Source organism: Salvelinus sp. IW2-2015, linkage group LG16, assembly GCF_002910315.2.
Source record: "Salvelinus sp. IW2-2015 linkage group LG16, ASM291031v2, whole genome shotgun sequence".
NCBI classification, from domain to species: domain Eukaryota; kingdom Metazoa; phylum Chordata; class Actinopteri; order Salmoniformes; family Salmonidae; genus Salvelinus; species Salvelinus sp. IW2-2015.
This window is the reverse complement of record NC_036856.1, coordinates 15,062,912-15,078,626: the sequence shown is the minus strand read 5'-3', so window position 1 is coordinate 15,078,626 and position 15,715 is coordinate 15,062,912. Positions and strand designations below refer to the sequence as shown.

The window sequence follows — 15,715 nt, the reverse complement described above, 5'->3', positions numbered from 1 at the left end:
CGAATCCACTAATTTGGAGGGGTTACCACATACTTTTGCATGTATAATGTATGTTTTAACCATGTACAGTGGTTTTCTCAGTTAATAGATGATGTTTTGGCAGTGGTATTTAGCCTACAAGGGCCATCATTGCTTTCGCCTGCTAGCCGAACTATAGAAGGCACAACGTTTGCTAGCTAGCACAGCTCTCAAAACAATCAAGGTCTCGACAACTAAATAAAGCGATGTTCTGGCATCTGAGAAAAATCTATTTAGTCTGTTTCAACAGCTTCTTATCTTGTATTATTTGGCAATTTGTCCGGTGCATGCGTTTTCTTTCTGCAAGCATGGACAACAGAAGTTTACGTAACGAGTGTAACAATTCTATCCAAGATATAACATGGAAACATCATGTTGAGGTTTACCCAAATGACCCAAAATGCACTATTATTTCAAAATGCTACCTTTTTGATTTATAATATTTAATTAATGTGCAACTTGTATAAGTTGGAGAACACAAAATGATGGGTCACACATTATTTGGATAGTCCGGATAGTCCTTCTGTAGATGCTCTACAGATGGTCATACCAATAACAAACAATCTGTTGATAAGCAACTGCTTGTTAGGATTAGTACATAGTTAGTTGAAATGTTACTGATTGTCTATCCGAATGTAGCAGGCATAAAAGAAACGCTTTAAACTATACTGAACAAAAATATAAATGCAACATGTAAAGTGTTGGTCCCATGTTTCATGAGCTGAAATAAAAGATCCCAGAAGTGTTCCATATGCCCAAAAAGCTTATTTCTCTCAAATTTTGTGCACAAATTTGGTAACATTTCTGTTAGTGAGCATTTGTCATTTGCCAAGATAATCTACCTACCTGACAGGTGAGGCTGATTAAACAGCATGATTATTACACAAGTACACCTTGTGCTGGGGACAATTAAAGGCCCCTCTAAAATGTGCAGTTTTGTCACACAACCCACAGATCTCAAGGCTTGTGGGAGCGTGCAATTGGCGTACTGACTGCAGGAATGGCCACCACAGCTGTTGCCAGATCATTTAATGTTCATATCTTTACCATAAACCGCCTCCAACATCGTTTTAGAGAATTTGGCAGTACGTCCAACCGACCTTAACCGCAGACCATGTGTAACCACTCCAGGCCAGGACCTCCACATCCGGCTTCTTCACCTGCGGGATCATCTGAGACCAGCCACCCGGACAGCGGATGAAACTGTGGGTTTGCAAAACCAAAGAACAAATTCTGCACAAATTGTCAGAATCTTTCTCAGGGAAGCTCATCTGCGTGCTCGTCTTCCTCAACAGGGTCTTGACCTGACTGCAGTTAGGTGTCGTAACCGACTTCAGTTGGCAAATGCTCACCTTCGATGGCATGCTGGAGAAGTGTGCTCTTCACGATGAATCCCTGTTTCATTGTGAAGAGCAGATGGCAGACGGCGTGTATGGTGTCGTGTGGGTGAGCACTCCGCCGTCATCACCTCATGTTTCAGCATAATAATGCATGGCCCCATGTCGCAAGGATCTGTACTAAATGTCCCACTTCTTCCATGGCCTGTACTGACCAGACATGTCACCCATTGAGCATGTTTGGGATGTTCTGGATCGACGTGTACGACAGCGTGTTCCAGTTCCCGCCCATATCGAGCAACTTCTCACAGCCATTGAATAGGAGTTGGACTACATTCCACAAGCCACAATCAACAGCCTGATCAACTGTCGTGCTGCATGAGTCAAATGGTGGTCACACCAGATACTGACTGGTTTTCTGATCCACACCTCTACCTTTTTTTTTTAGGTATCTGTGACCAACCGATGCATATCTGTATTCCCCATCATGTGAAATCCATAGATTAGGGCATAATGAATTTATTTCAATTGACTGATTTCCTTATATGAACTGTAACTCAGTCAAATCGTTGACATTGTTGCATGTTACATTGTATATTTTTGTTCTGTGTAAATCCCCTACATACTGGTCTTGATGATAAGAAGAAAAGACTGTCTGGGGAGGTTCTCTTCTGCACCGTTCAACCAATTCAGTAAATATGGAGGAGTTAAGATGGAGTGTGGCTTTGTTAATGTCTCGCTCCATTTCCCATGAGAACCAAACCATCCAGTTGTTGGGGACTCGAGAGGCTCCGGATAGTCTGAAGTTGTAGAGCATCTACAGATGGACTGTCCAAATAAACTGTTACCAAATGATGTTGACATTTTCCATTTCCGCTTCCTACCTGGGACACAACACCTTTTCTGAGATAGTTTTTGGTGGGTGGCCCTTGGACAACATATCTTAGTGTGTATTTCAATGAACTAAAACATTTAGTTGATTTCCTTTGTTTCTCCCTATAGACATTGGCACAATAATGAGAGTCGTTGAGCTGTCTCCATTGAGGGGTTCAGTTTCCTGGACAGGGAAGCCAGTTTCCTACTACCTGCATACAATAGACCGCACCATAGTGAGTCCTGCTCTCCTCTTTTATACTCACAAAACGTCTTCTCTGTCCCACACACAATGTTGCAATGGCAGTTGCTCCATTTAAAGAAGGGTAACCTTGAACTGAATGAATGGCCCACGCTTCAAAGGTCTCCATCAGTTCATCTGTCCTTATTCTGTATGTGTATCAAATACCATGGTAAATAACAAACCCACGTGATATTTTCTGACAATGCGTACGGTAGCAGTACTCAGAACATGTTTAGTCGGCCATATCCCTGCAGGAAACAACTGCAACTGCTGGTATAGCCCTGCAGTGGACAGAGGAGATGTGGTACAGCGACAGGTGATGGAGCAACCAGCATTCCTACTACATGTTGTACCATGAGTGTTTTCAACTTGTTTAGAAACACTGAAAACAAGACTTAGTACTTTTTTTGCAAACAGTTAGCCTAACTGCAAGCAGAAAATCTAACATTTTCTGCCTGTCTGTTGTGGGGGGCATATTTTGCCAATATAACCTAGAATTTTCTCTCTGTTTGAATATGTTTCGTTTTGATACTTGTCTATACCGGCCCATAACAGTCTGCTTAAAAACTTAGCCAGTTGTTTCACTTGCGCATTCAAGCGATGAGACGGTTCTCATGTCTTGAAAGCGCAAGTGAAACAACTGGCTGTTTTGAATGTTTCCATTCACTTGAGGCAGTGGAAACGGTGAGGTCATCGCTGCATTGTTTCTGTACCCCCCCACTCACATGCACGTGTTGGAGGGCTTATGGATAGTGTCACACAAGGTGACTGCACTAAAGAGCGAGAGGGGAGAGTGACCTCTGCTGTCTACGCCTCTGTGTCCATGTGCAGTACTTTATATTTTCTTTTCTTTTTCAGCTTGAAAACTATTTTCATAGTCTCAAAAATCCTAAACTCAGGGTAAGCTCCATTTTGTTCCTTTGGTCACTGTATTCCATGTTGCCCACAGAGTATGTGTAATGACAATCTTAGTCACTTCCGGTTTGTCTTTGCAGTTACACCCAGTTTATATGCCCTCCTGAACTATTCACATGGTGAAACAACACTAAGATGTTCCTATGTGTTTTTAGGAGGAGCAAGAAGCAGCTAGGCGTCGACAAGAAAAGAATAGTAAAGACAATAAGAACACCACCCCAACCAAGGCAAAGGAGCACAAGGTAAGTCCCTTTATTGTCTTTCACGTCTCTCTGCTCAGTTCTTCTCCCGATGAGATCACCACTCTATCTTTGGTTTGTTTTCACGCTGGCCTCTCCCTGTGTGTGTGTCTCAGGATTCCTGCGGGGAGGATGAGCAACCGGGGCTATTGGCAGTCGTGAAGGCGTCACCCAAACCCCGCCGCGCCAAACTCCTCAGCAAAGGCCGCAAGCTGAGCGCTCGGAAGCGCGGGCGTCCCAAGAAGGCTGCCGTGACCACAGCCGAATGCAAGAGCAAGAAGAGCCAGAGTGCCCTGGAGCTGCTGCACGCCAAGACCATCTCTGCAGCACCCCCCCAGGGTGAGCCACCTGCTCACTCTCTCTCTCTCACACACACACACACACACACACACACACACACACACACACACACACACACACTCCTACTCAGGGCTGAGTCTATATACCCTTGTGCATTTGTGTTTATTTAGCCTTAAACTTGTTTAATGGTCCATGTTTGTTTAGTTGACTTGTTGTTTCTACAGATGCATACAGGTCACCTCAAAGTCCCTTCTACCAGCTACCTCCCAAAGTTCAGCACTATGCGTCTGGGCAACTGCTGCTGGGCCCCACTCCTCCTGGCCTACAACAGCTTCTAGGTGAGCCTCGCTACCCTGACCCCACCCTTCCTTATCACACAGACCTGTCTATTAGTCACAGCCAGCAGAGCTGAAGGCCAGTCCTCTCTGTGTCTCTCCCCCCACAGACAACATTAAAGTCCAGTACCTCCAGTTCATGACCTACATGAAGACACCTCAGTACCGCAATCACCTGCAGCAAGTCCTGGAGCAGGAGAAGGTAAATAGAATGTCCAAATCACTCAATCCATCTTGTAAATGCGAATAATCCATGTGACAACAGTATCGCCACCTCGTTAAAGAGTAATAGATGATATCATAAATTACTGCATTCAGATTCACTCCCTCAGGCTCATACTTCAGCTCTCAACCCTCCCTTTATCAGTCATGTTGAAGGAGACTAACCCCCTGGGAATGTTGCTTCTGCTTTAGTCTCAACCTCTAAACCTTTCCCTTTTCTCTTGTGTTACTCCTTCCCTCTTCCTCCATCTCTCCTCCACCTCTGCAGCTAAAACACAGAGAGCTCTCTGGGCAGGCGGAGCAGCTGCAGACTGTGTGTCAGACCCATAAAGAGAAGATCAAAGGCCTCTTCCACACCAAACTGGATGAGGTAGGCAGATAACGTGGTGAATGTCTAATGAAACCAGCTGGTAATGAGAAGCCAATGTTGGGAGTGTACTCGATCGCCAAACGTCTTACCCTGTCTCTGTGTTCCCCTCAGCTGGGAGTGAAGGCCCTAACTGTGGAGGACCTGCTGCAGGCCCAGAAGGAGATCTCAGCCCACAACCATCAGCTGAAGGAGCAGACCAAGCAGCTGGAGAGAGACATGATCGAGCTGAGGGACCACAGCCTGTTCCTGGTGAGACAACCTCGCTACTCCTGGGTGCCATCTCTCTGCCCCTTTTCACATTGGGGTTGATCTGCGTGTTGGGCATTCTGTCAGACATATAGCCAGAGACTTGTAACTCACTAACTATAACGGTCTGTTTCAGTTGAAGTCTCGGTGTGAAGAGCTAACGCTGGACTGGAGCTCTCTGTGTCTTGAGAGTCTGCTGAAGGAGAAGCAGGCCCTACGTAGACAGATCTCTGAAAAACAGCGGCACTGTCTCGAGCTACAGGTACACACCTCTGTGCCCCTTCCTCTCTCTTCCACCTATCTCTACCGACAAACTTAGAAACAGTGGAGGAATTGGTCATCTACTGTTGTTGTGAAGCATAGTTTTTGTTAGCAAAGTGATGTTCCTATTCCTTACCTTGTGTAACGGCTCCCCCTTGTGTTGGTTCTCAGATCAGCATCGTGGAGCTGGAGAAGAGTCAGAGACAACATGAGCTGCTCCAGCTCAAGTCCTACAGTCCCTGTGAGGGTTCCCCTTACCGAAAGGGCCTCCCTCGCACTACCCTGGACCACGACACCCCCAAACTGAGCCTGGTCGTGGCCGGCCTCAGCCCCGAGCTGTCCATCAATTGCACCACCTCACCCTGCTTCGACAGGAGGGGCACCAAGGGAGAGCTCCTCTCCCGCTACCTGCCCATCTCGCCTGACCACGAGATCGTGCCCCCCACCCCGGACGCCCGGCACAGGCAGCTGGGTCACCCCCTCCCTGACTACACCCGCTTCTCCCCAGCCAAGATCGCCCTGCGCAGACACCTGAACCAGGACTCTAGTACTGCACACTTCAGAGGCTTGGGCTTCACTGGTCTCAGGTAGAGTCCTGCACGGGTCCGTTTTTTGGAGCCGCACCCACCCCGCGCTGGCCACATCAATTCGGAGCCTCACCCGATATCCGACATCAGGACAGATTTTTCTCCGCAACCTGACCCATCCGCGTAGAATTGTTCCGAGAAGCGATCCGTGACCCGCCAAAATAACATCGACAACTAACAGAGTTGTAGAGTATTCCCATTCCCTGCATGAATTCATTTGTGTCTATTTATGTCTATTAAAAATGGAAACTATGCAGAATGCGATGCGGCACATTGACAACTCAAATCACTTTGAAAAAGAGCTTTCTAAGTAACCTCCTTATTCCTTATCTAATGTAAGTCTATTGCCAACACAACAATACCTTTACGTTCAATATTGTTTCGATAATCAAGTAGTTGAATTGAAACTTAAATGAACATTTCCCAGAATCAAATAGGCTACATTTATTTAGTAGGCTATTGGCTACTCAAACTTTTACCAGCCGCACAGGTGTAACATTTCCTGCGTATATGGTCTAAATGCACGAAAGCCTGAATTATTGTAATAATTAACTGACAATTAACTGAATTATTGTTAACAAACACCTGCTTGCACTTTTGCAGGCTGTGCATCCATCTACTGGGTTGTTGTCCTCCTTGTCCACAATGACTCCAAAACCGAGGATTTCACTCGTGCAGCACCTCTTTCCACGATGGTGTATTCATCTTAACCTTTTTATTTCTCCTGTTACGTTAACCATTTTCCCGTGAGCTAGGAGTCCGGGAAAATAAACTAGCCAATGTATCGTTGTGCGGCAGAAGGGAACATAAGCTCTGCACGTGGACAAATTAGGAACGTTTCAGCACCACACAACAAATGGACAGTTCCTGCTCCACTCTCTCGCTGCGTGGCTGGTAGCCTAGGCTATGTCTGCCTCACCACTAACATAGCCTAATTGAATTCACAAGACACAATTTAACAGAACAAGCTTCCCAAAAATATGATCTTTATTTAAAACGTTAAACGCAGTATAATTGTTCTGAACCGCGAGCCGACCCGCTGGTTGAAAGAATGTTTTCATTCCACCCGCCAGCTGATTTTTATTTTTTTTTTGCGGATCAACCGCGAGGAACCGTGGGTATCCGACCCGATGCAGGACTCTAGTCTCAGGTTAGTTATCAACAGACTGACATAGTAGATTGTCCTGAAAACATGGAGATGTGTTCCATGTTTGTTGAGGACAGTATTCCTGACTGTTTTTCTACTCCTGCAGGGGGGATATGGGCGCCATCACCTCTCCACTAGGCGCTAAACTGAGCTGCCTGTCTCCCAACTCATCAGACAGTCAGCAGAACAACACACCCAGGAGTGCTGAGAGGGTAACTGTCTGTCCTCTGTCCACACACTGACACACAGCCTACCCTGTTGACTCACACACAGTATGTACTCAGTCTGTCTGACTGGTCCTCCCGTGTGTCTGTGTATGTGTGATGTCCAGGGGGGTAAGGAGAAGAGTCCAGCAGGGGGTCAGGGTGACGCCATCACCAGCCTGCCCATCAGTATCCCCCTCAGCACGGTGCACCCCAGCAAACTCCCCGTTAGCATCCCCCTGGCCAGTGTGGTGCTGCCCAGCCGAGCAGAGAGACTGGTGGGTACATATGTCTCCTATAACTCTGGCTTAGAGCAGTGGTTCCCAAACTTTTTCACTCTGGACAGTTGATCTGGATATTTCTGAAGTTATAAATACTGTAGCTCACGAAGGTCTGCAATGACTGACATGACACGAGGAAAACTGTTGATTCACTATCCAATTTCGAAGTTGCGCCTTGTGCATTCTATGATTACAACTTTCCAGGGTAAGTTGAAAGGCTGACTGACTTTGGGAACCACTGGCTTAGAGAATGGCAGGGCTACAGGTAGATTTCTGACTGGGTAGTAAGGTCATGTTTGCTGTAATAAACCACTGTGTTGATTCAAGTGCTCCGTGTTTGTTTTTGTAGAGGAGCACACCGAGCCCTGTGTCCCAGACAGGCCAGACCAACGGTAAGCAGTCCCAAATACACTCTATTACCTTGTTTACCGTATTGATCTCATCCATTGAATCCTGCATGTGTTGAGACATATCATGACTGACCAGTGTCCAACCCCCTCTGTTCTTCTTCAGGGTACTCCTCTAGCTTAGGGCTGATGAACGGAGGCTCTCACTCTGAGGACCAGGAGGGGGCTGCCCCCTCCCCTCCCCCTCACGGTGCCCCTCCAATGGGACCAACACAAGGCCACAGCCCCCCCCTCAGCACCGGAGGGGTCCTCCAGTATGCTGACGGCACCCCCAGAATCCTCCCTGAGGACGGGGCCGAGCGCCAGGGCGAGTCTGACTCGGAGCCCCAGGACAGCGAGTCCAGACGCCGCATGTTCTTCTCTTCTTCCTCTTCGTCGTCTTCCTCCTCCTCTGGGGGCGCCGCGTCTCGCCTCCGCCTCGGCTCGGCCAGACAGAGCCAGCATCACCTAGGTAGCCACAGTAACCACAACAACCACCACCACTCGCCGGGCTCCCAGCACACAAACTCTCACGGCCATGGGTCTCAGGAGGAACGCAAGCGTGGGAGGAGGAAGCGCAGCTCAACGGGGGCTCAACCTGCCAGTGGCTCCCCAAAGAGGAAGTCCTTTCCTGGGCTCAGCTCCACCAATCACCCATCAGGATCCCCACTCAACATCAACTCCATGGTGAGTCGAGCTAAGTTCAGGTTGCTCCCCTGTTCTTTAAAACGTGGTACACGGCTTCAATGGCTAAGTTGGTTGCAGTGCAGTACTTGCGACGAGTTGTATGTTTGATTCCTTAATATCTAGGCCCTACTGAATACATATTTTAACTGTAGGCTAAAGATGCACAATGTAGAAATCTCTCCGCCAATTCCTGGTTTCTAAAATTTGAATAGTTCGCCTAATTTCAGTTTGTGACAAAACAAGGAAGTATAGAGTAGACAATCATTGTACCATCCAAACCACTGTGAAATATATTTTCCATAACCAAAAATAATGTTTTTTTGAAGCTGGTGTACAAAACCGAAAGTAAGATGCAAAAACTAAACTTAAATACGGAAGCATAGAAGTAGCGCACATAGAACAGATCTACCGCTTCTTAGACTTGCTTTCTTTGAGAATGACAAAGAAAGCAAGAAAGCAATATAAGAAAAACTTATATTTCTTTGTGAATTTTGTCAGGTCGACCAAAAAGTTACATATTGTAGCTTTAGTGTTAGGGCAMGGTTTCCCAAACTCGGTCCTTGGGACTTCAATGGGTGCGCATTTTGGTTTTTGCCTTAACACACAGCTGATTCAAATTATCAAAGATTGATGATTAGTTGATTATTTGAATCAGCTGTAGTGTTAGGGCAAAAACCAAAACGGGTCCCGAGGACTGAGTGGGAAACCCTGGGTTAGGGCTAACCCTCTTTTCTGTGTTGTGTCAGGTGAACAACATTAACCAGCCTCTGGAGATCGCTGCCATCTCTTCCCCGGAGCAGTCTGGATGTAGCCCCTGTGGTCCAGACATGGACCAGCCCCCCGTATTGAAGCGAGAACGCCCTCTGGAGATGAATGGCTCAGGACGCTACTCCTCCGCACCCAGCTCTGATGACGACTCTGGCTACCCCGCTGACAGCTCCAGCTCAAGGTATAGTAAATGGTGAAGAAAAAAAAAACATGTGGTTGCTCACTCATTTCTACAGAAGAGTATTTTTTGAAGTAGAATTTTCTTGAATTTGTCTTGATTTAGAATTGAAAGGAAGATTGCCACTATTTCCTTGGAGAGCCGAGATGGGCCAGGCAGATCAGGGGACAGGGAGCGCGGTAAGGAACGTCCAAAAATGTGACTGCTGAAGCCTGCATAATTAACATGATATCACTGTCAGCTATCTACTGTGCTTTTTCTTTTGCTCTTTAAAAAAATAATCTCTATTGGGTTAACAGGAAGGAAGTCAGGAGGCAGCAGCAGTAACAGCACAGGAAGTGAGGTCTCCTCATCATCTTCCTCCTCATCCAACAGCAAGTGGAAATCCACCTTCTCCCCCATCTCCGACCTCAAGCAGCCCCTGTCCGAGGTGAGGCAAGGGGGCTCCCCCTTTGGCACAGGGAGAGAGCCGCGGGGCACGGGTACGGACTCAGACTCTGATCACAAACCGCAGCAGCAGAGGAGGGGGGGCGAGGGGGCCGGGGGTGAGCCCTCAGGGTTTCAGGACATCCCCCTTAACCCCTTCCTTAGCCAGGAGTCTGGGGGCCGGCCGGGGGCAGGGGCCCATGGAGGAAGCAGCTCTGAGAGGCAGGCCATGCCCAAACAGAAGCCCCGGGGTGAGTGGGAGCTGAAGACATCCAGCAGCATAGGCAACAGCCAGAACCTCTTCATCTCTGCAGCCGTCAGCGGGGGTATCCTGAGCGGCAAGGTGGGGGGCAGCCCTGTATCTTCAGCCTCAGGGGCCTCTGTGGGACATTACCTGGGGGCCCAGTTCCCCCTTGGGGGCGCCTCTGTCCTCCAGTCCCTGTTCGGAACCCAGACGCCCGGAACCTCGGTGAGCGGGGCCCCGCGCCTGGTCAACGGACACTCTTCCCTGGGGAGCTTCTCCAGCGCTGGGCTGGCAGGTGAGGCCCACTGACACACCCACTCTAACCAGTCTCCTTCCATTCAGCAGCACCATTGGGTATGGTTTGGGGTAGAGTGAGATCAGAGTCCTCAGATTGGGTGTGTTAGATAGTGGTACAGAGGAAGTCAATCGGAGAGGCCTACTGATGGACACAGGTAAGTGGGAGCCCTGTCCTGATGCCTGTCTGAACGCCCTTGCTGCTTTGCTTTGCCATGGACTGGCTGTACAGATGCTGAGTTGGACACCCTTGGAAAATGCCTAACATTTTGAAGAGAGCAGATCTTAAGAATGATATACTTGGCCACAGGCATGGTTAATGCCCTTCAATCTGTATACTGTGATATAGCCTACAATTGTCTGTGTTGGTTAGCTATACTGTAATACTCTGAAGTATTTACAAATTACAGTGATTAGTAATTAATTAAAGGAACTTGATCTGCATTTTCTTTGGGTGTTGGTGTTAATGCTGCTGGTCATGTGTGTGTAATTCAGAGACGTTTCACTATGATTAGACTTGTTTTATTTGCACAAAACATTTAGTTCATTTCAGAGGAATGGCCTTTGGTCTATAACAGTTGATTCAGTCAACCCTTTTATAGTGACATGTCTCTGTTTGCTTTCTGTGTGCCTGTCTGTAAGACTCGCTTGGCGCTATGCAAATCCTGCCTGAGTGTCTGTCCTGTCTCTCTCCTCTCTCTCTCTCTCTCTCTCTCTCTCTCTCTCTCTCTCTCTCTCTCTCTCTCTCTCTCTCTCTTCTCTCTCTCTCTCTCCTCTCTCTCTCTCTCTTCTCTTTCTTCTCTCTCCTCTCTCTCTCTCTCTCTCTCTCTCTCTCTCTCTTCTCTGTGTCCTCCCCCATCTCTCTGTCTCTCGCTGTTTAATCCACAGGCATGTTTCACCACGTGGTGCCCTCAGTGTCCTCCCATCAGTTTGGGGCTGCGCTGCCAGCCTCAGGAAGCCTCATCTCTGCTCAGTCTCTCCTCCTCCCAGCGCACCAACACCCCACCCCCCAGTCAGGCTCCTCCTTCCTGGCCTCTGTATCCTCCTCCTCCCCCTGCCCCTCTACATTCCCAGCACAGCCGCACCCAAACAGTGCTGCACACCCCTCCACCCCCACGCTCTCCCTGCCCCCTCCACCACCATATCTCAACGTCTCCTCATCCTCGGTATCGTCCTCTGACCCCAGTCCCTCGTCTCGCTCTGAGGCCTTCCCCTCTTCCCTCCAGCAACAGAGAGCACAGTCCTCCTCTCTCTCGGTCTCCTCCTCCTCTGCTTCTGTCTCCCCCTCTTACCTTCCTCTCGTAGCTTCACAGTGCACTACCCCCTCATCTGCCCCCTCCAACCCAGGCCAGTAGCTCAGGAGGTGGGTCAGCATGTGGGGACTCTGGGCTTGCCTGCTTCCTACACGTCGTCCTCTCACGACCCTGGCTCCCGGCCTAGATAGGGCATAGGGTGAGGGGCGGGTGGGGGATGTTGTAGGGAGGGTGTGGGTTAATCAGAGGGATAAGAGGGAGAGACTGGTAGGGAGAGAGACACACAGACAACCTGGTTTTCCTGTGCTTCCAAAGCTGCTATTCAGTTCTAACAAGGTAAGTTATACTCCTCTTTCCCGCTGGGGCCACCCATACGAAAAATGTATGATGCATGACGCTTTGGCTAAAAGTAGCTTTGGATAAAAGCGTCTGCTAAATGGCATTTATTATTATTATTGTACATTTGTGAATAAATCATAACAATACCTGTTAAAATCTAAACATGTGTTTTTGGTGCTTTTTAACTCTGACTCTCACTCTTCAGGAGCAGTCTCCTGTCCTGCTTTTATATATGCTAATTGCCAGCATTTGGTTTTGACCCTGGCTCTTTCCTCTGCCTGGCAGGTAACTGAAGAATATCTACCTCAACCCAACGTAACCTATGCAAATGGACAGGTGTGGACCAATGGACTCTACTATCTCACTGGTGCTCCTAAGCCTGCTAAACCGCCACTGTACTGGGACTCAACACACACACACACACACACACACACACACTGCTTCGGCAACTCACGCTGACACACACTCGCAGCATGGCGTCCTGAGCAGAGTTGAGCGGTCACGGGGGTGTTTGTGTTGTGGGTTGAGGCTAATAGTAATCACTGGGTTGTGTTCATCCCATCCTTAATGAATTGGCATGCTGCCTACTCTTAACATTATAGTGACACTTGAAACGCACTGTTTCCATGGCAGTAACTTGTAAAGGTACATCACTGTCACCATGTAACGTGGTGCTAATAAGATTTACTAAATATACATAGTTATTTGTTAAAGACTCAATTCACACATTTGACTACAGAAGAAGTCAGTCTGCAGTGTAGTTTTACATATCACTGATGCTGTTATATTTGTAAAGGCAGACGGTGTGTACAGTGGGAGATTCGTGTGGGTCTGTCATCCTAGTAGACCGCACTCTCCTCTTTGTTCTGTCATTATCTGACTACCGGGTGCTATATTAGACCTCACCCTCCACGCACACCATCACACACACGCTAGACCAGTCTAACCCAGCTCTGATCAGGACTAGGGACCATGCAGCTGTGCCTCACTGCATCTCTAGCACCCTGCTACCTAACCTTGAACCCTGATCATTTGTTCAGTGAATGAAATATAATTTGAACACATTAGCTTTTGGCTACAGTATAAAACAGGGGGAAGCTGTTGGTTCAAATGCACTGGGTAAAATATCTGTGTACCCTGTTACAATGTCCCTGGTGCAGGGACAGCACTATAGTCAGCTGTCAGCCCAGAGTAAAAAGTTCTTAGTTATATTGGTGTAATTATGGTCCTTGTCAAGTCAAAGGATCAATTATATGAATAACGTTCGTGTCTGGAAATGAAATAGTAGGCCCCGAGGTTCTCATTCACTTAAGTGCTGCCGGCTGAGCTGTGCATCAACATGTATGATGTGAACAGCAGAAGGACTGGAGGATGGAAAGCAGAAACAGGATTCAGTTACTGAGACAGTCCGTTTATAATCACTACTTATAGAGCCAGCTGGAGTGCTAGGGCGTAGGGACCCGCAACGCAATGTGCATTCTTCACAAGTAGGAATCTCAACTACTCTTAATCTAAGCTTCTTTGTTATGTTTTTTTATCCCTGCCGAAACACTGATATGATGATGAAAATGCAGGTGTAATTTTGGGACTCAAATGTTGTTTGTGTTGTATTCAGGCAAGTCTCTGGAGTCATATCTCACTGAGTTCACAGGGTTGGGTAGAAATGCTGTCTGTACGTGTCACCTGTTGTCCACTAACACTGTAGTGGCGCTTTCTGCAGTCACTTCAACCTGCACACACTGATATACAAACACCGCTCACACACTGGGAATGCATGACTAACAACAACTACTGGGCCATTTTCACAGCTTTTGATTGGATTTTATTTTTCATTTTTGTAAACAGTATTGTACTGTGAATAAGAGACATTCTCTGACTGTATAATTGTGTATAATTTAGATTATTATATTTATGCTGTCAAGTTTCTCCATTTTGTAAAGTTTTGTTTTTGTTTTCCTGAAACATGTGTAACAGTGTAGAATGCAATAGGTTTAAGTGTGTACTTGACTCAGTCTGAAATCAATGGTGCTACAATCTGTATAACTCTGGACTGTGCCTAATATTATTTATACAATATTAAGAACATCAATAACTGTCAATACTTGGTGCTTGTTCACAGTGACATTTTAAATGCTATTTTCTGGCATTCTTTCTCGTATTTAAAATGTAATTATCCAATTGAATTGTTTTAAGCCTAGTGTACAACTGTAGTCACTGCACGATTTGATAAAGCTATCTTCAACCTACGGCTGACTCAGAGTTATGAAAACAGGTAAAGCTCTCATTAGATGTGATTTTTCACAGTATTTTTGGCATACTGCGAAACACCCTTTTGCTTTCAGAAACTTGCAAATTGTTCAGGACTATTTGTAAATGCATGTGATGCTGTGTTTTGTACAGATACGTTTGTGTTAAGAATGGTGTGTAGTTGAATAAGAAATGCCTAGATTGATTTGGGGTATTATATTTGTATGTATTTTTTTCTTTTGGTGCTGATGTGTGACCCACATCTACAGCCTGTCAAACAGGTTGGGCTTGGACCCAAGGGAAACAGCAGTGCAGAGTTGTTAAACCAGGGCCTTAATAGAGTGAGTGAAACACCATGACTGTTCAGTGTCAATGAGGGCATGCCAGTCACATGGCACCATCTCCTCTGATATACACAGAGAAACTCTATGCTTCTACTATTATGTGGTTAACACATACAGAGGGAGAGATTTGTACTGCAACTAGACTGTCTTGATTTGTTCTGGATTGTAATCAGATTTACTTCATGCTTTTTAAAGAGAAACTTCTACTCTGTGAAACAACATGCCTTTCAGTCATTGTAAAAAATATTTTAAACTAGAAAAGAGAAGGTGCTGTTTCAACCATAAAAACTGATTTCAGATAAGGTTCTGGGTGCATCCAAAAGCCAAATCTCATCTTTCACTTCTGCCTGTCCTGGGATATGGCTTAAAGCCGCCTCCTTCCCATAGTATGAGCATAATACATCTGTTGTAATTACAAGTTCATTGTTCCAATATAACTGGTAGTAGAATAACTAGTATGTGTTACGTGGGTTTGCAACAACCAGGCTCCATTTTGATCTGATTGTCATGTGTCAGTCCTTACTAATTGAGGATGTGAAGCAGGATATTCATTTATCTTCATTGTTTTGTTTGTTTCATCTGTGTCCTTGAGGAGAAATAAGACATCACAGCTTTATAGTCACAATGTTGTCCAGTAGACAACAGTACTTTGCAATCAGGAATGAGGACAATGATTTGCTCATGTCAGTCATGACCAGAGAAGCTAGTCCCCTGTTATCAGCACTGACAGGTCTTTTGTAATTACTGTTATTGTTGATGTTTTCATTGTTTTTTTTATTGTTTGATATAATTGCAGTTGCTATCAATGATGCTTTTATTATGACATAAGATTCAGATCAAATTGGAATACTCTTAGACAGACAGTACGGTGCTCTCCTACACTTAAAACAAGGAAAATGCAGCTATTGATTAAATACACTTCCTCTCCTGTTGTGCTAGAGGAGGGAAAGGTTTAATAAACTTCAACACAA

At 46.4% G+C, this 15,715-nt stretch overlaps 1 protein-coding gene across 1 annotated transcript in view; it reads left to right on the top strand.

Annotated features, from left to right (window-relative positions):
• The window catches only part of LOC111975388 (histone-lysine N-methyltransferase, H3 lysine-79 specific), a 29,438-nt gene extending 13,723 nt beyond the window's left edge, over positions 1-15,715 (top strand). The window contains 22 exon segments of the mRNA XM_024003649.2: positions 2,358-2,464; positions 3,331-3,372; positions 3,543-3,629; positions 3,743-3,965; positions 4,151-4,264; positions 4,372-4,463; positions 4,752-4,853; positions 4,965-5,102; positions 5,236-5,361; positions 5,532-5,947; positions 7,201-7,306; positions 7,426-7,575; positions 7,928-7,970; positions 8,092-8,651; positions 9,398-9,600; positions 9,703-9,776; positions 9,897-10,562; positions 11,450-11,615; positions 11,617-11,660; positions 11,663-11,850; positions 11,853-12,150; positions 12,439-15,715. Of these exon segments, the coding sequence (XP_023859417.2) occupies positions 2,358-2,464; positions 3,331-3,372; positions 3,543-3,629; positions 3,743-3,965; positions 4,151-4,264; positions 4,372-4,463; positions 4,752-4,853; positions 4,965-5,102; positions 5,236-5,361; positions 5,532-5,947; positions 7,201-7,306; positions 7,426-7,575; positions 7,928-7,970; positions 8,092-8,651; positions 9,398-9,600; positions 9,703-9,776; positions 9,897-10,562; positions 11,450-11,615; positions 11,617-11,660; positions 11,663-11,850; positions 11,853-12,005 (3,800 nt within the window). The 3' untranslated portion in view covers positions 12,006-12,150; positions 12,439-15,715.